Consider the following 20,346-nt stretch of genomic DNA (forward strand, 5'->3'; position numbering starts at 1 on the left):
GGATGATTTGGGGGAAATGCAGCTAGAAGATCATCAGAATTCCATAAAACCACAGGATGCCCTATAACAGTAGCTAAGAAATATGTTTAACAGCTTAAGGATGACACGCTCCCCCCCAGCTTTGTCTGACCTACCTTTGTTTCATATTCTAAGTCACAGCCCCACCAAGAGAAAAATCACTGACTCTAATCAATAGAATGAAGGGCTTTGAAAAGGGACGGGAATCAAATTAACCGGACGTTCCAGGTTTGACTGACAGATAATGACTGTCCCAGAGTGTCATATTGGGAAGGATTCTGAGGTCATACCTGAGTCCACGAAAACTGCCTGCCTCTGGACGTGAAGGAGGAATGGACAGCCTTGTACTATGTACCACAGACGCCAACCCTACCTTGGGTCATTTGACCATAGCTGAATCAGGTCAAAATGGTTGCGGAGATTTCTCCTCATCCTCTGTGCCCAGCCAATTGAAACACACCCCACAAGGTCCCATGAAAATGTCACCCGAAGTCACTTATTCACTTCTGCTTTCCTTCACACTGTTCCCTTCTGCTCAGGGAAAATAAGCACTCCTTTGTCTGGTCAAAAATGTAAAGTGACCAAAGCTGTAAACTCTCCATCTTTCTCTACTCTAGCACTTTGGACACTGACTCGGGGAATTTACCTCCACACTCATGGCTGTATCCCAGTGCCAGGTCCAGGGAAAGGCCCAGTAAATATTTGTTGAAGTCGTGTTCCATTCAGGCCACCTGGCTTCAGAGCCCATGCCATCCCTCAATGCCACCATGGACTTTGGGTGAGAAGGAACCCCACTTCTACCTCTAATACTTTGCTAGTCTGGATGAGTTTGGACAAGTCATGTTCTCTCTTAAAGCCAATTTCCTTGCCTATAAAGTGGTATGTCAGAGGATTAAATACAATAAACCACATAAAGTACCAGCATACAGTAAGTAATACAATACAGTGACAGCTACCGTTCATATGATTATAACAATCATTCAATCAACAACCTTTTCATTTAGTGAGAATGTGTTCCACACAGCTAGGTATAGAGCATAACGCAATTACCTTTATTCCTTAGTCTTAGTTAGGTTCCCCCCAAATCAGACCCTGAGGGAAGTTTTGGGGTACAAGTAGTATATTTGGGAGGCGGTCCCAGGAAACATGACAAAGTGGAGAGGGGAGGCAAGGAAGGAAGGAAAGCCCATAATGGATGTTATGGGGGCATCTGTACCACCCTGGGCAACTGGGGCTCAGCCCCTCTGAGGCCCCTCCAAGACAGTATGTGGAACACATCAGAATGACCCCACTGAGGGCATATTTAGGCACAAATTCTTGTCCGACTGGTTGAAGCTTTCTCCTGAAGGCATGAACTCCCTGGCAGTTCCAGCCTGCTCTACACTCAGACCAAATATGCTCCACTGGCCAAAAATGGCCCCTAGGAAGAGACACAGGTAGGACCTAGGGGTGTACAGGATCTGTCCACCAAAGCTATCGATGGCATCCAGCGTTGGCCTAGGGGGATGAGCGGGCCCTCACCAGCCCTCAGCAACACAGTTTCCTCTCTATGGAAGCCACAATTCTACGTGACTTGTTTCTAAGTCACAAGGCTACTTAGCAGCAACCGTGGGACTCACCTTGGCTCCTAGGAAACTCACCACTCCTTCAAAAGAGATAACAGAGACAGAGGCAGGCACTGAGTGAGCAAAAAGATACAATTGAACAAATCTCACCAGAATAATATCTTCAGTTCTTCCTTATAAATAACAAGGCACCTCCAAGGAAATGCCCTGCTACCTAACTCACAGCACACCTCACCACAATAATTCATAATAAAAGAAGCACTTTGTTGAGCTAATTTTCCACTAGGGAACTTCAGAGCTGCTATGTCAGTAGGCCTGTGACAACAAATGATTCATCAGGGCTGTTATTATAAGACTCTGGGGCAGATACAATGAGCTGGTCCCTGTGATATTTAGAAAGCCAAACTTATTTTAAGTAAGCCTCACTCAACTCATCACAGGACTGAAAGATTCAGCAGCGTGAGGGGAAGGGTGAGGTCTCGATAAGGGGAAGGGCCTATTCTTGCCCCAGACCTAGGAAAGAGGTCCTGGAATCTAGCTAGGACAGGAACGCAAGGTCAATGCTGAAAGGAGCTGTGAACAGAACGTTCCTATGCAAAGGAATGACAGTATTTCATTTAAAAACTGATAAGCGTGAATCTCACTTAGAAAGAATTATAAATTATGTTATGTATAATGTACATTATATATTTATGCACATTGTAAAAAAATAACACCTCACTAAATCAAAATAAGAAGACATTCGGTGTGAACGGCGCAAAGTCCACATTACAAGATTTTTAGAGAGGAAAGCTGTGGAAAAAGGTGAACACACCCGTTTCACCTTCTGCAAATAGGAATTAGACCTTGGGTTGACTTTCTGGCTCCGATCCTCTGAACTCTGCTAAAGGGGAAATGTCAACTGTGTTAGTAGACCCCACCGCTTATGGCAGAATTGCCTCTAGAGGGCATATGGCCTGGGAGTTCTCAGTATGACCTTGAAATACAATCCAACAGCCTTGGGGATCCTTGAACCATGACTGTCATACCTGAACATGTCCCCTGGAAGGACCTGGGCGCTAACACTGATGGAGTTGAGACAAGAGCTACTGTCCCCTACGCCAGGATGGTTCCCACCTGCTTCACATGGATCTCATCACCTTGTACCCAAACTGCCAACTTGGAGGTGGAGGCAAGAAAGTGTAGCCCCTGAAGACCCCCAGAAGAGACGCCTGCCACTGCCTTGTGTCCTCCTAGGTCAAGCTGACGTCAAGTGTGGCCTGTGTTCATCTCGTGTGTCTGAATGCTCAGCTAGACCTAAAGGACCCCCTGTGTGAGCACAGCCGAAGCCTTCCTGTGGTAATGAACATATGCGTACAGACAACCTCATCACTCCACTCTTGCCCTGACAAACACACGATTGCGTTCGTTGTAATAATTAGCAGATGATCTGTGGATGTGTGTCAGGGAGCTTGAGTTGCTTGCATATAATTAGTTTTCTAAAATAAACAAAATCTTATTTACATAATGAATCCACTGAGCAAAGGCTGTTCTCCTTCAAGCTACAATTGATACCGATTTCAGATAGAGAAATCTGAATTCGTTGGCACTAAGAGAATGAGAGGATCGAGGGTGGGTCTCATCCAGCCTGGTTCTCTTTGCTCCCAGGCCAGTGGAGGGTTTTCACACACTCCCTCAGAAGGGCAGAGGGGAAATGTGTTTATACATAAACAATACAGAGGTCTGAAAGCAGAGCCATGCACAAAGGAACATTCTAAATGTGCTTTGGGGAAAATGGAAGACTTTCTAAAAGGGGTAACAGGTGAGAGGTCATAAATGGAATATTCATATTTAGGCAGGACGAACAAAGGCAAGTCACATTAGTAAATGCATAGAGTGTGGTCCTACCACGTTTCCCCAAAAATAAGCCCTAACTGAAAAATAAGCCCTAGCATGATTTTTCAGGATGCTCATCATACAAAGTAAGCCCTACCATATTTCCCCGAAAATAAGACCGGGTCTTATACTAATTTTTGCTCCAAAAGACGCATTAGGGCTTATTTTATATTACGAGCATCCTGAAAAACCATGCTAGGGCTTCTTTTCTGGTTAGGTCTTATTTCCGGTGAGGTCTCAAACACGGTATTAAGAAGAAAGGGAACTAGATATACAGAAGGTGCTAAAAAAATGTATACACATTTTAAGAAAGGAAAAAACTGTATTAAAATTGTGATAATATATACCGATAATGAAAGACAAACACAAGCCCTGTGTACACATTTTCTGGCACCCCCGTTCTTATTTATGTACATACAAACACTATATATGTATACAAGGCTTCTGACTGAAGTATTAAGAGCAGTTTTGGTTGTTCTCTACAGCAAAGGGAAAAACTTGGATCTTGCATAGCTTACATTTTCTACTGCTTGTCCTTCCAAAATAAAGATGAAGCTAGGAATTATTTCTGTAATGAAAACAAAATTGTAATTGAAAACTACCTTTAAAAAGTATTTGCATACAGCATATGATTGACTAGATTCAATCATATTGTGATATAGCATAGTACAGAGTCAGATGGTTGCTGGACTTATCATGGTGATCACTTCTTTAAGTAGATAAATGTTGAAGAACCACAGTGTACCCCTGAAACTAATAGACTGTATGCTAGCGATATTTTTAACAAAAATACTTTTTTAAGTATTTGCAAAAAAGTGTGTGTGTGGGGGGAGGGGATTTACAACAGAATTCCTTTTTAATACCCAGCTTCTCCGATGCATTTAAAATGCGATCAGTTTTCAGAAATCCAGTTTACCCTTTCAGAGGCTCTGACCAGAGAAAGTCATTTGTATCATGGGCAGACAAATGGAAGAATCTACAGACAGACAGCTCACTGCACACAGAAGAATTATTACGTTTTTCTTTTTCTAACACCGTGGCCGTGGGGTCCTTGGCCTATAAAGGTCAAGATGGCCAGAATCCCTGAGATCTCTCTCCCTCTTAATTTTCCAAATGGCTGACTGTACGGAATTGGTGCCAATTTACCCACATAAGTGTGGCCACAAAGCCAGAGGGAGAAAACGGACAAGAATGGTTATATCTAACTGTATCTATAGGATTATATCCATAGAGACATGTCCGTGTTTCTCAACCATTGTATTTTTCGTTATGACCCATCAAGGAAACTTTTTAGATGTTTTTTCCTAATCATCACCCCCAAATTCCCAGTGAAATATTAACACCACAGATACGATATACATATATATATATATATGTATATATATATCTGTTTATGTAGATGGCTCTTTGGAAGATCGCAAGCTATTGCAATATCAAGAGGTTGTTTGTTTGTTTTTTCTTGTCTCCCTCCCCCAAGAGCCAATTTTTGCACCACTGGGAGTGATTTCATCCCTGTTGAGAATACATTGTGTGTGTGTGTGTGTGTGTGTGTGTGTGTGTGTGTGTGTGTGTAAAACAAAGGACCAGTATATACTTTCCACTTTCTTCATCATATTTCCTGTGTTGTCTCAATTTCCAAAGAAATCAAGTATTACTTTTAACTTTTACCTGGGAAAAAAACAATACAGTTCTCTCCCCTTATCCGTGGGGGATACGTTCCAAAGCCCCCAGTGGATGCCTAAAACTGCAAATAGTACTGAACCCTAATATACACTGTTTTCCCCTATACACATAGCTATGATAAAGTTTAATTTATAAGTTAGGTACAGTTAGAGATTAGCAACAATAAATGATAAAATAGAATTACAACAACAGACTGTAATGTGGTATGTTCTAGGCTCTGGACAAGTTGGTGGGGTATCATGGAAAGAGAAAAAAGACAAGTCCTGGGCCTTGTGAGAACTGGTATTAATCAAATAACCGGAGCTCTATTTTTAATGCTTTGCCGGAACCGCCATACCGTTTTCCACAGTGGCTGCATCAATTTACATTCCCACCAACAGTGCACAAGGGTTTCCTTTCCTCCACATCCTCTCGCCAGCATTTGTTGTCTCTTGTTATTTTTAAACTCGCCATTTTGACCGTGTGAGGTGATACCTCGTTGTGGTTTTGACTAGTATTTCCTGATGATGAGTGACGTTGAGAACCTTTTCATGTCCTTGTTGGCCATTTATATCTCTTCTTTGAAAAAATGTCTACTCAGGCTTTTTGCCCATGTTTTAATCAGATTATTTGTGTGTTTTTTGTGTGTGTGCTGTTGAGTTTAGGAGTTTCTTATATATTTTGAATATTCATCCCTTACCAGATACATATTTTCTCCCATTCTGTAGGTTGCCTATTTATTTATTTATGTTGTTTTCTTTGCTGTGCAAAAGCCTTTTAGTTTGCTGTTGTCCCACTTGCTGAATTTTACTTTTGGTTGCTTGTACTTTGGGGGTCAAATAAAAAAAAATTGTTGCCAAGACCAATGTCAGGGAGCTTTTTTTCCTATGTTTTCTTCTGGGAGTTTAAAGTTTTAGGTCTTACATGTAAATCTTTAATCCATTTTGAGTTCATTTTTTTTTGAATGGTGTAAGATAGGGGTCCAGGTTCATTCTTTTGCATGTAACTATCTAGTTTTCCCAACACCATTTATTGAAGTGATTATGCTTTTCTTATGGAGTATTCATGACTCCCTTGTCAAATATTGTTATAGTTTATTTCCAGGCTCTTGATTCTGTTCTGTTGGCCTTTGTTTCTGTTTTTGTGCCAATACCACTCTTTAAATATGAGCCTTTCCCAAGACTCCTGTGGGATTGGTTTTGTCAGGATAGGGCTGAATTGCCCACTTTCTTGAGGTCTTCCAAATGAATTGGGCCAGCCTTCAAATATAAAAACATAGTTTTATATTTGCAGCAGGATGCATTTCACAATGTCTTAGATTCAGCCACACAGAGTAGGAGAGTTCAGGAAACACTGGCTGAATTGGGGAAGACCCTCACAGGCGGGTGCTACTCTGAACCCCCTGAAGGGTGATGGCTGACACAGATAATAGGAGCGGTTGGGTGTGTGTCCCAGAGAGTCCTGGGACCCACACCAGCGCTCATGCAGCTCTATGTCACAAAACTAACACGCCATGGGCACGTGGGTTCTCTACTGCTCGAGGCGGGAGGACAGCAGCAAAGGAGGCAGCCTGAGATTGGGGCAGATCCCTGAGCCCCTCTGTATAGCTGCCCCCACACATTGCCCCCTTTCCTACTCTTCTCTTGGTGTCATTGGTTCAGCATAGTGGTCACTTTTGCCCCAAGAACAGAGGCTATACAGCTCCCTGGAGGAAACAGGACTTGCTGCCTGCACAGGGAGGGGGTACAAAAGAGGAACTGCCACAAGACGCGCCCCCAGGCCCACTGACCACTGGCTAAGGCCACGGGCACTGCCCACGGCCATCACTGCCCTCCCCTCAATGGCGCCAGGTATTCTACACCTGGAGAATACCTAGCCAATCCTGGATAAATGCCCAAGTCAAAGGTGAGTGGGCACAGATGGGGGGTAGGGGAAATCCCTGAGAGTTTTTGCAATGTCACAAGAAGCCAGAGTGCAGACCAGGTTCAGCCAGGGCCTCTGTACTGCATGTTCCCTACAAAAGGAGGGGCCATCCCTGCCTGCCTTCGGTTCATGCCAGAGTACCCTACGGGGTCTCTGGCCGGCCTCAGCCCTCGGATGGGCCCTCACACACAGGAATTGCAATGTCATGCTCCCCACTGTTCCCCTACATCACAGCTGCAGGACTTCCAGAGCGTGGGTCTGGGCTTCTCACACACAACGAATTTAGACTCGTTACCACATCTCCTAATGAGACTGTACATGATCATTTCATCTTCTATGCCTTAACTGCAATCTTGTTAAATGTAAATATTTGAAACTCGCGACCCACGTTTGTAACCCTGTTTAGTATGTTTTCCCATCTTTTAAAACACTGAGAACCTCAAAAGAATGCACAGGACCGAGGCCACAGTTAGCCTCTGAGGGGCGCTGCAGAGACCTGCCCGGCTCTCCCCATAGCTGGCATGTAGCCACAGATACCGTGTCACCCTCTGCTGGCAGCAAGAGCCCCCACACCAGAGCCAGGCACACACTGTGCCCGCTTTCATGATTTTCTCCCCTGGGTGCCTACGACCCAACCCTAAACTCGGGTATGCCACACTTTGCTCTGACAGTCCATAACTCCACTCCCTGAGCCACCCCCACCCCAGCCGACTTGGACATGCCTCTTAGTTATAATCCCTGAGCATGTCGCATGCACAGGGTCAGTCTAGAGCCATCCAGGACGGAAGCCACTCGCCCATGTAGCCACCCCACTTGGAACGCAGTCAGTCCGTATGGAGATGAACCGTGGGCGTAAAATACACACTGGATTTTGAAGACTTAGGAGGAAAAAAAGAATGCTAACTATCTCGGTAATACTATTTTACACGAATTCTATGTTGAAGTGATAGTATTTTGATATATTGGGTTAAATGACACATATCATGAAAATTACTGTCACTTGTTTCTTTTTGCTCTTGTTCATGTGGCCACTAGGAAATGCAGGTTGCCTCTGCTGCTCACATCCTATTTCTAGGAGCAGCACTAGAACAGACCCTGCAGGGGTTGGCACACAACGCTGTCAAGGGTGGGATGGTAAATATTCCTGGCTTTGTGGGTGGCACTCAACCCCCATCGCAGCAGGAAAGCAGCCACAGATACAACAGACAGGAATGAACTTGGCTGTGTTGCAATGAATTCAGATTTGGCCCCTAGATGACAGTGTGCCCACCCCAACTTTACAGTATTATTAGTGCTAAGAAGGGTCCTTTTTGGAAAATTCCATTCTATTCCTTTTCTCACCGACCCTCAGTCAAAAACAAGCAAAAACAAAAACACTTTTCATTCACCTGGAGGAGGGACACACAAGTCGACCAGAGGCTTCCCTGACTTGGGGCCACAAGCCCCTGGCAGCCCCGGGCTCAGCTATCCCCGGGCACCCACCAGGCACTTACTTGGGCGTGTGGGCCTCATCTACCCGGTGAGCCAGCTGGAATTCGTGGGACTTGCTCCGATGCAGGGCCGTGAAACCCGGGATCAAGTGGATCAGCTTTCGGGAGGAAGGCGGCGGGGTCCCCGGGGGCTTCAGCTTGTTCTTCCTCCTCATGGGCGGCGGTGTGCCAGGCGGGGTTGCGGTGGTGACGATATTGGGGGTGCGCGGCGGCGTGCGGACTGCGTGCCGCTGCCGGGGCGATGGGGGCAGGGAACGGTGGCCCGACTCCAGGGGCGGTGGCGGGCACAGGCCCGGGTAGGCGTCCACGGTGAGCCTGTCCACGTGGGTGTACACGGGGGTCCCGGGGGTGGGGCCAGCGTGACAGTGCTGGACACACTTGGACTGGACCCTGGGGCTCTGGGACAGGTGGGTGCGGATCCACGGGGTTGGCTCCGAGGGGCACACAGGGCTGTTCTCCTTCCCCGTCTCCGTGGCGGGCCACTGGATGGTCCAGTCTTGTTTGGAAAGGTTGCCCCCTAGTTGGAACAAAGGAGCAGAGAGACATGGGTCAGGCCTGAGAAAGCCAGGTGAGTTACACCGTCTGCACGGACGGACACACGGTACACCGTACACACACTCGGCAGGTTAGAACATCGGCTCGCTGCACTGTGTGCACACTTACATAAACTCAACCCCACCACGGGGCCCCTCCCAAAAGAGAATGAAACGCCTTTGTCGGGCCTCTCATCATAACCCCCCTTCAACAGCCTTGCCCCCACTGTCCCAGGTGGAGAAGCCCACATCCGAAATGTCCTGAAAAGCGAAGAGTTACTTCTTGCCTTTTAAGCTTCCAACAGTCTTGGTTCCAACGGTCCCAAGGCGATTTAAAGGATTTTCAAGGATCACCTTTCCCTTCCATAGCAATTTTAATACCTAACCCCCATGTGAGATGCATGCATTCTGCAGAAGTCAAGTGCACCCCCAGTCCGTCCCTGGCCACCCTTCTGCCACTGCACACTTCTTCCCGATCTATGCCTCACGGTGTCCTCCCTGCATTCATCCAACCAGCACTTTCTGAATGTGCCAGGTGCTGTGCTTGGGAAAGGCACAAGAAACCACACGCAGGCAGGGCCCTGGTCCCTAGCCCTCCATTCTGCTGACATGACACACACGAGAACACACTCATGAAAGGATTGTAGCTGTTGTCAGCGCTGGGAGGGAAGCCAACAGAATGACATGATCAGAAGCGTACTGGCAATGGTGAATGGGTAACCAAACCGTGGTACACCCAAGCCATAGAACCACTTGGCCACAAAGAGGAATGAACTATTGAGGGACTCAGCAATGGGGGATCGCTGCAGGCGATGCTGAGCGACCAAAGCCAGCCCCCAAAGCTTGACTCCACTGACATGTCATTTTTGAAATGACAATATTTAGAAATGGAGGATAGATCGGTGGGTGTCAGGTGTTAGGAATGAGGGACACAGGAGGGAGGACACAGGATGGACACAGGATGGGTGTGGCTATAAAAGGACAACACAAGAGACACTTTGGAGTGTTGGAACTGTCCAGGGTCTCCCCAGTGGTGGTGGATGCATGAACCCACCCAGGTGATAAAATTGCGTAGAACTAAATACACACACATGAGAACAAATAAAACTAGGGAAATAACAAGATTGGTGGGTAGTATGAATATCAATATTCTAGCTGTGGTATCATACAACAGTTTTGCAAAAGGTTACCATTGGGAGAAACAGAGCAGACTGTACAAGGGAGCGGTTATGGGCTGAATGTCTGTCTCTCCAAAATTCATACATTGAAATCCTACCCCCCCAATGTGATGGGATGTGCAGTGGGGCTTTGGAGTTAGATTGAATGTGGTCGTGAGGGTGGGGCCCTCCTGATGGGAATAGCACTCTTATAAGGAGATGAGGGAACAAAAGCTCCAACGAAAGTCCACGAGGCATGAAGGTGGCTGGCTACAAGCCAGGAAGTGGGTCCTCAACAAGAACCAAATCTGCGGACAGCTTGATCTTAGATGCCCAGCCTCCGGAACTGTGAGAAATAACTGTCTTTTGTGTAAGCCACACAGTATGTGGTTTTTGTTACAGCAGCCCAAGCTGACTAGGGACCTCTCTGTGTTATTTCCTATCATTGCATGTGAATCTTCAATTAGGCCAATAAAAGTTTCAAATGAAAAACTTAAGAATAACAGAGTGCGGGAAGAGGAGGGCTCGCTTTAGGAAGAGTGCTCAGCCTCCTGTAAGGGAGTGACATTTAAGCTGATGACAGAAAGGAGACGGTCACGCTAGCAGCCAAGGAGAGAGCATGGCAGGGGTGGGGGGAAGGGAGGACGACGGGAAGGGCAAAAGCACAGACAGGGGAAGGGGCTTGTTTTTTAAGTCTTGCAACAGTTCATTAGAGAAAAATGGAGACATTAAAAAAAAAATCCCCACTGTCATGAATAAAACTTTGGTTTTCAAGCCTGACATAAGCTAAATCAAAAAATAAAATAAATCTAATCATGCATTAACATTTCTTCGCTCCCTGGCTGTATCGAGAGTGCAAATACAAACCTGGGTTACATGGTCAGACTCTCAAGCTACAATGGGGAGCCTTTCTTCATCCTCCTTGCTGAGAGATGGAAAAGCGTAAGAGTCAAATACTACCAAACGTACAGGCTCCAATTCATACTATCTAAGTTAGGGCAGGCACGTTCCTAGGTCCCTTTTCTGGGTACCTTCTCGACGGCAGTGTGCTCAAGGTGTAGTGACAGTGGGCTGAGTGGCTCAAGGAGAGGCTGAAAGGACAGGTAAGGGGCAGAGCTCCAGACCCATGGCCCAAGGTGCAATGTGAAGTTTATACGAAGTTCAATCCACTGAGGGTTTTGATGTTCACCTCTCAGAGGTCACTCGGGCTGCTGCGTGGATAAGGGGAACCCAGTTAAGGGTGACCACAGGGCTCCAGGAGGAACATGCTGCTGGCCCCGATGGAAGTGGTGACAGCAAAGGTGGAGCGAAGTCACTGGGAGTCAGGGAAGAAAAAAATAGAGGGACCTGGCCAAGGGTAATTGAACAGGCCCTACCATGATGGGCCAAGGAAGGAGATTTGGGCAGAAATAAATTCCAACTTGTAGCCGACTAGCAATAACAATGAGAACTATAATACGGACCATAACGAGAACTAATAAATATATAGAGCATTTGACAGTTTACAAAGTGCGTCCACGCACACTGAGGCACTGCCCCATTTTTCATTAAAACAACTCATTCTGTTACTACATATTCGTTATAGAAAAACTAGAAAAATTCAGAGAAGGAAAAAGGCAGTGTTGTTCTACAGCCATCATCCCTGTTATCAGTTGGCTGTGGAGCCCGCCAGATGGTCTTCTGCATTTTTTTTTTTTTAAGAAATACCGTAAGATCTTATTTAATGGCTTATCATCTGCTTTCTTCATTTGGTATATGGGGATCGTTTGACATCTTACTTAATTTTCAGTACTCTGCGTTCACAGGACGATTTTGAAACCCATTTTGGTATAATAGATTAAAAACAAATGGATGTGCAGAGAAGATGACATGCCTGAGACAGGAAATGGTAGCCGGGTATCAAACCTAGGACCTGGGCCACCTCCACAACCAGGGCACAGGTGTCTGTGACAGAGAGCTGGGACCTGCATTTACTGAAGACCATCAACCATCATAATCAGCCAATTGGGAATAGAGACTGAGCATTTCTGGCAAGAGTCTCCCCTTGCCCTCCTCCCAGACTTTGCCAGAACATTCTACCAAAGGCACCATCACTATAATGTTCACTCTCAAATACCTACACATATACATTAGCCCAGTGACTTAGAAAGCCAGCTGTGGAGTCAGATGACTTGGCCATCATTCTGGCTCCCCCACTTACTGGCGGTGTGAGCCTGGGCACTCGTCTAAGCTCTCTGAGTCTTTGCTCTATCACCCGTGAAATGGGGGAGGAACAGGACGAACCTCAGGGGAAGATGAGGATGACGTGAGATGACACAAGAGATGAGCTGGCACAACTGTCAGCGACCCTGCGTGTCATTCTCAACACGGTGCTTTAAGTGGCACCTTCCACTTAAAGAGTGTGCACCGGTGCGGAGGGCTGTATGCGCAACAGACGCCAACGTCACCACCTCCAGAAAGCTGGTGCTCAGAGAGGCAGGACAGCTCTGAGAGCCGGGGGCAGACAGAGCACCAGGCCCAGATCCGCCTCCCCACCACCCAGCAAGCTCTGGATGGACACAGTCGTTCCAGGAATACAAACTCATTGTCCAATTAGCCTAAGTAAAACATGCTTAAGAAAGTCAATCTGTTTTTCAAGTTATCCTAATTACATACTGACGCTTTGGGCATTATCACTGCAGCTCTTGCCCTCCTGAATGACACGGAAAGAATAGGGGGTTGGGAGTCTGAGAGATCTGGCTTGGAACTCTCAGTTCACCACGGACCAGCTCTGTGGCCCTAAGCAAGTTACTTGACCTCTCTGAGCCTGTTTTGGGTTTTGTAAAATGAGAATGGCCCCCCTGGAGGGTGCAGTGAGGATTAAATGTATTCATTCGGTCCTCCAAGTAGTTCACAAACACTTGAATGCCTCTCATGTACCAGGCACTGTTCTAGGCACCAGGATAGAGCCGTGCGTACATGGTAAGCTATTTTTTCTTCCTCCCCTTGCATCTAGTCAATCTCCTTGTCTCCACCTCCTCCACCACAGTCCTACCCCAGGTCCTCATCACCTCCAACCCGTCGCCTTCAGCTGCCTCAGGCGGGGCTCCCTGGCCCCTTGACCTGTCTAGTCCTTTCTCCATGTGTCTTTCCACAACGCTCCTCTGCTCGTGTGCCCCACCTACATCCAGTGGGCCCCTTTGAGCAACAAGAACGAATGCCCACTCACCAGTGCACCAGCGTCTCTGGGACGCGTTTAATCACAAAGGGACAGAAGGAGCAGCAGGCGTATACATTCTGGGCCAGCACCTTGGGCTCCAGCAGGACTCCCTGGTAAACGGATCCCATCCACTGGGCTATGTGGTGTCCAAGCCACATCATCAGGAAGCACCAGCCCCTCCCTGGGTGTGATCAGGGGCTGGATTATAACAGTGATATTATGGGCCGAACCTGACCTCCAGTCCCAAACCTAGTTCTCAGCATTTGCCCATTGGGAGGGTCAGCCCTTCCCTTGGCATGAGCAGGGGTTTGGGGCCCGAGACTTGGGGATTCAGCAGGATAGCCAGGCAGGAACTTAGCTGCCATCCCATTGTCATTCATAGTTGGGGGAATGCCAGCCCCTCCCTTGGCATGACCACAGGCCTGGGGTCCAAGCCTCGCACTCACTGCTGCATGATGTGGGGGACCAGCGCCCCCACCTGGTCTGTGCCCGGGTTTGACAGCTGTGAACCCTTGGCTGCCATGGTTTCCAGCAGCTCTGTAGGAGGCCAGTCTCGGGACCAGCTGTGTCAAGCCCTACCTCTCAGCATCCATCCCCTTCCACTCAGGAAAGCCAATCCCTAGACGGTCCTCCGCTGCTCCTGTTTCCAGCCTCCAGGCTTGAATTTCTGCCTCCCTCAAAACATGTCCAGCCATTCTGAACTATTATTATACTTGCATTCTCCCAACTTGCCACGGTCTGTCATCTCCTGGCTTTCTCTGACATTGGATTCCGCTTCACATGGGGAGTACGTATTTATTTGAGGTAAAACTCATGGAACACCCAATGCATCATTTCAAAGCTAACAATTCCATAGCATTTGGTATGTTCACTGTGTTGTGCCACCGCCTCTTTCGAAGAACCAAAACATTTTTCTCTCTTCAGAAGGAAACCCCGCACCCATTAAACAGTTTCTCCCCAGCCCCTGGCCACCACGAGTCTGCTTTCTGTCTCTATGGATTTGCCCATTCTGGACATTTCATGCAAATGGAACCATATACATACATAGTGTAGGATTCATGCCTGGCTTCTTCCACTCAGCATAATGTTTTCGAGGGTCATCTAAATTGTAGCATGTGTCAGTTCCCTTTTATGGATGAATCCTATTCCTTTGTGTGGACATACCACATTGTGTCTATCCATTAGTCAATCAATGGACATTTTGGTTGTTTCTATCTTTTGGCTGTTGTGACTAGTGCCACTGTGGTCATCCACACACGAACATTTAAGCGCCTGCTCTCCATTCCTTTGGGTCTATGCCTGGGAGTGGAATTACAGTGAACACTGACTGCATTACCGCCCTTCCCACCAGACAGCGTATGTTAAGGGTAGGGAAATGAATGACAGACACTCACCCCGGGGTCTGGCACGGTGAATGCCTGGGGAGGAAACGGGACGAGTTCCAGGCATCCAGAATAGATGATTCAGTCATCCTTAATCACCTGCCCATTTGCCTGCATCATCGTGGTGGTCCAGGCTCTGTGCCGACGGCTCCACTCAATTTCTCTCATTAACTCACTCCTCACACGTCACTCTGATATCGGCTCACATGTCCCCTGTCACCTCCCCACCCTTCTCTAACTGAAGGCACCCCCAGCACTGTTTTTTATACCAGAGCCCTGCTTTTTTCCCCCTCCGTAGCACTTGTTATCACTGACATATCATAGATAACATATTGTATATTACAGGCAATGTATATGTCATTTATTTGCTCAGCCCCTTTTCTTCTCCATTTCCCCACTAAGAACGTGAGCTCTGTGAGATGCTCGGTCAAGGGTAGCAGCAAAAGCTCCGTCTGAGAAGCTGAAGACCTGGGGTAGGGCTGTGGTGGCAGAAATGGAGTGACTGGGTGTAAGAGGAGGAAAAAAATAGCTAACGTGTATGGAGAACTTACTGCATTCCTGACACTGCTGTTCTGAGTTACTTGTATCAAATTATAGAGCCACACAACAATCCTACCAAGTCGACAAAAATTACTCTATTTTATAGATGAGGGAACTGAGGCACAGAGCAGTTTAAGGGCTCACTCAAGACCAGACACCCGGGAAGGACAGCTGGGGTTTTGGGTCCACACCCTCAACCATGACCCTAAGCCACGGCTGACATCCTGGTGCCCAGCCTGGGTCCCACGGTGGATCACAGTGACAGGAAACACAGGAGAAGGAAATGGAGCGTAGAAGAGATGGTGCGCTCAGGGCAGACAAACCGAGTCGGGAGTCCCTGCAGGACATGCAGGAGGAGATGATGGGAGGCAAGAGAACTTCACCTGCTCCTTCTCCTCCCTGGACTCCTGCGATCACTCCTCGGGAAGAAGTTATTTTTCTAGCCTGAGAAAATTGTTCTTAAGAGTCTAATACCTCCCGAGCCTCTCCCAGAGAGTGTCAGGCTTATCTCAGATTTTTTTTTTTTTAACAAAGACAAGACATGGCTTAATCACGTTCACCTGTCTCCTCTCCCATCTGATCCCTGAGTCACCAGAGCAGACATCCCATGACCCTGAATGACAGGTCAGGGAGGGGAGGTCTGAGCACCTCACCCACTGCCTGGCTCCCTCAGCGGGAGAGAAATCTCCGCATTTAGAAGACTTGCTTTCTTCTAAAGCACAAAACAACAAGAATTAATTGTAAGTAAACATTAAGCAAGTAACTAACAGTTTGTATATGCACAGCACCCCCTGAACATTGCACCATGATGCTTAGAAATCAACTTGCCCCAATCTTTCCTCCCTGCGACTCAGTTTCTTCATCTGTAAAATGGAGATAACACCTAGGATTTCCCCCAGGATTGTGCTGAGGATTAAATAAAACCGTTCAAGTAGAGCATTTCGTGTCATCTCAGGCCCACAGTCGAGGTTGCGTGAATGTTTACGTAAAATGGGAGTAAAACCATCTATTTCCCATGATGCTGGTGAGGATTAAATGAGATAAGCATATAAAACGCTTTGCATTCAGTGCCTATGTCCTTGAGGTGGCCCTACAGAAAGCAAACCCATGAAGCAAAAGCCACGGAGCCTTTACTGTAGTTGACTTGTATCCCCTCAAAAGACATGTTGAAGTCTCAACCCTCCGGACCTGTGAAGGTGAACTTATGTGAAAATAGGGTCTTTGCTGAAGTAATCAAGTTAAGATGAGGTCGTCCTGGACTAGGGAGCACCCTACATCCAATGACTAGTGTCCTTAAAAGGAGAGGAGAAGGCTATGTGACAACAGAGGCAGAGACTGGAGGACGCAGCTACAGGTCAAGGAAAGCCCAGGATTGCCAGCAATCACCAGAAGCTGGGAGAAAGGTATGGAACAGACAGTCCCCCAGGGGTCTTGTGAGGGAGTGTGGCCCAGCGACACCTTGATTTTAAACTTCAAGTCCCCATAACTGTAAGAAAATATGGTTCTGCTCTTTCATACCACCTATTTTGTGGTGGCTTTGTTACAGCAGCCCTAGGAAACTAATACAGCCCTCTACCAGGAATCAACGACATTGACGGAATACAGACTGGGGGGTTATGGTATAAAATTTAGGCACCTGCCAGACTCAGCGGATTCAGTGCTTCTCTTGCCTGCCCTGTAAGGCTGGTGCTATTGATCTGTTTTATAAATGAGTTCTGGATGAGTGACACGACTTGGCTAAAGTGCCATAGTTGGTATAACAGTAACCTACACTCTCACCCTTTCCCCCGTGATCACACGGCGTCCTGCAGTTGAGCTGGGACCCACTGCCTCCCTAAGTCTACAGTACATACACACACACACACACACACACACACACACACACACACACACACACACACACACCCCCTCCCTACCTCTACTGGATTCAAGGAAGCACTGATTTTCCCCCCAAAGAACCCCTGTCCTAAAGTTGTTTCAAAGTCTGAGAGATGAATAGAGAGAAAGAAAAAGCTTTATCCCTTTGCCAAATTCCAATCTCTATCCAATTCTCCTCTCTCCACCCCTACATCTCAAAATCAGAAGTTTGCGGGTGAAGAAGCAAAGCCTCATGTCATCATCCAAATTTCCAGCTGCTCAATTGACAGGGATTCAAATTCTCTGCCGAGGCGTCAGAAGTGTTTCACTGATGGGCTATATTATATCAACTCTTCCCCTCTCTCTTTTGATCCTCTTTTTAATAAAGTCTGAGGGGAAAAAAGGTAATTTTTCATTTTAAATAGGGAAGGTGTGTACCAAGGTGCTCGGAAGGGTTATTAATCGTAACCCTTGTTATCTTGTCATCCATTTTTGGAAAACCATTTTATTTCAAGTCTTGCAATGGGCGGGGAGAAAGAAATGGGTTTTAAGAAATGAAAGGTCTGAGGATTGATGAAAGACATTTCAAGGTGCAGGGGTTTTTCTTTTGACATTCTCTGATAAGGGACTTAGAGAAATAAAACGCATTCTCAAGGGAGAAAATGATTTCAGAAAGTCTAGGCAGATTTCTAACGTCTTTGTCTCTTCCCATTAATATTTTATAAACAGGTAAACGAGTGGCTTAGAATTTGTCTCAATTTCAGAGCCAGCGTCAAATGTGTATATGCTTTAGCCCTTCACAAGCACGACTGGCAACGAGTCTACTACTCCAGAATTACCACTGCTTATAACTTCTGTGACTATTTCAAAGCACTTGTTGGTTTAATCCTCAAAACTTTCCAGCGTGAAACAGAACTTTTAGATGCTGGTTGAATATATTAGACTGAAGTCATTGATGGAACAAACAAAGTAGTTTTTACTTTAATCCTCATAATTTTGCAGCAAGAAACAGAACTTTTAGATGCTGGTCGAAAATGTTTGGCGTCATTGGTAACACCAAAAAAAATAGTAGCAAGAGTAAATATTATTAGCACTAATAACAGTTACTGTTTATTGAGCATTTACTATATGCCAGATAGTATTCTAAGTCATTTATATGCATCACCTCACATTATCCTCACAAGACCCCAGTGAAGAAAATTTTGCTATTGTTTCCATTTTACAGTGGAGGAAACGGAGGATTCTCTAAGAGACTGAGGAGCCCAAGGTCACACAACTAGCAAGTGGTAGAGTTCGGCTTCTCACCACTACAGCTCTCCCAGGAGCCTCCCAACTCCCTCAGGAAATGAGAGACCCATCCAGAAAGCCCTTGAAGGCTGCACCATTTCACACAGACCTTTTGGATCACCCCCAGGAGCAACACCTTCTGACCCTTCAAATAATGACACTCGTTTTAGCCACAATCCCTGAAAGGGTGAAATCTGAAATCCAGGAAGAATGTTCCAAGTTTCTAGTTTGCAGGACTTGCAAAAAGAAGCGACCAGGGACAAATGAAAACCATACAGTTGCCAACGCAATTCAACATTGGCAAGAATCTTAATCTAAGACCTCATTAATGAGCTTGGCATGGGGCCAAACCGTGGGTCCCACTGGGCATTGTCCCTACCCCAGGATGGTCCCAAGGAGAACCAAACAAATGCACTGACCCCAGTCTGTGCAGGTTGGACAGCTGGGAGACTGGCCAAGGTAGGGAGCTTGGGTTCTGACCCAGTAATGCTTCCCAGGTCCTGCTCTAGAAAGCATTTGTGATTTTATTACCTATCAGGAGATCTGGCCGGATTAACCTTCAGTCACTAACTTTAGGACAGCTTTTCTGTTTTAACAAAGCTTTTCTTTTCTAATTTATTTTTCGCTGATGTGAAATTCACATTAACCATTTTAAAGGGTAGAATTCAGTGGCATTTAGTACATTCACTTTTCTATCACATTTGTTTCCAGTTAGTACAAAACTTTTCCATCGCCCCAAAAGAAACTCCCATACCTATGAAAGAGTCACTCCCCATTCCCTCTTTCTTGTGGCCTCTGGCAACCACTAATCTGTTGTCCATCTCTATGGATCTACCCAGTCTGGATAGTTCACATAAGTGGAATCATATAACACGTGGTCTTCTTTCACTTCGCATAATGTTTTCAGGGTTCATCCACATTGTAGCAGGTATCGGAATCCCATTCCGTTTTGTGGCTGAATAATATGCCATTGTCTGGACAGACCGACCACCTCTTGTATATCCATTCATCAGCGGATGGACACGTAGGGTGTTTGTACCTTTTGGCTATTATGGATAGTGCTATGAACATTCGCATATAAGCAATTTGTTTGAACAACTGTTTTCGGTCCTTTTGAGTGTATCCCTAGGAGTGGAACTGGGTCACATGGTCACTCTATGTTTAACCTGCTGAAGAACCGCCAAACTGTGTTCCATAGCGGCTGCACCATGTCACGTTCCCACCAGCAAGGCACGAGGGTTCTGATTTCTACACATCCTAGCCAACTCGTTATTATTCTTGGTATTAGTATTATTACCATCCTGGGAGCATGTAACAAAGCACTTTTAACGATGCCCATAGCTGACGTTCATTGAGTGCTTATTGCCAGCCACGTTTCTAACACCAGCTCCCTCATCTTCATGCCTTATTTCATTTAATTCTCACAACAATCCTTTTAGATTTGGTGGACAAATTAGGGCTTTGGAAAAGCTGAAATGCTTGCCAAAGGCCAAGGTCCAAACCACAGAGCACGTTCTCTTGGCTGCCACACGACATACGGCACATCTGAATGTATCCTTACGGCCACCCAGGGGGAGACAAAGTATCAGCCCCATTTTTCAGATGGAGAAACTGAGCCTCAGACAGGAGTATGGACTTTCCCACAGACAGGTCCACCCATCTAGAAAATTCCATGTCTATCCGACTCGACACCCGACTATGTAAGTATTCTTTTTCATCATTCAGCGCTTTGTCAAGTACAGTTAAAATCATGACTAGGCTACATCCAACCTCCAGAATGAAGACAGCAATTGCCACCATCTCTTGGACATTTTAAACTGGGGGGAAAAAAAGAAGAAGAAAAAAAAGCCCTTCCTGG

General features: G+C 46.4%; 1 protein-coding gene across 3 annotated transcripts in view; it reads right to left on the reverse strand.

Annotated features, from left to right (window-relative positions):
* KSR2 (kinase suppressor of ras 2) overlaps window positions 1-20,346 on the reverse strand; it is a 357,439-nt gene that overhangs the window by 211,045 nt on the left and 126,048 nt on the right. For all 3 annotated transcript variants that reach the window (XM_033098220.1, XM_033098218.1, XM_033098219.1), the window contains exon 4: window positions 8,537-9,050. In XM_033098220.1, coding sequence (XP_032954111.1) covers window positions 8,537-9,050 — 514 coding nt within the window. The remainder of the gene's footprint in view (window positions 1-8,536; window positions 9,051-20,346) is intronic.

The sequence above is a fragment of the Rhinolophus ferrumequinum genome, chromosome 25 (assembly GCF_004115265.2).
Source record: "Rhinolophus ferrumequinum isolate MPI-CBG mRhiFer1 chromosome 25, mRhiFer1_v1.p, whole genome shotgun sequence".
Classification (NCBI taxonomy): Eukaryota; Metazoa; Chordata; class Mammalia; order Chiroptera; family Rhinolophidae; genus Rhinolophus; species Rhinolophus ferrumequinum.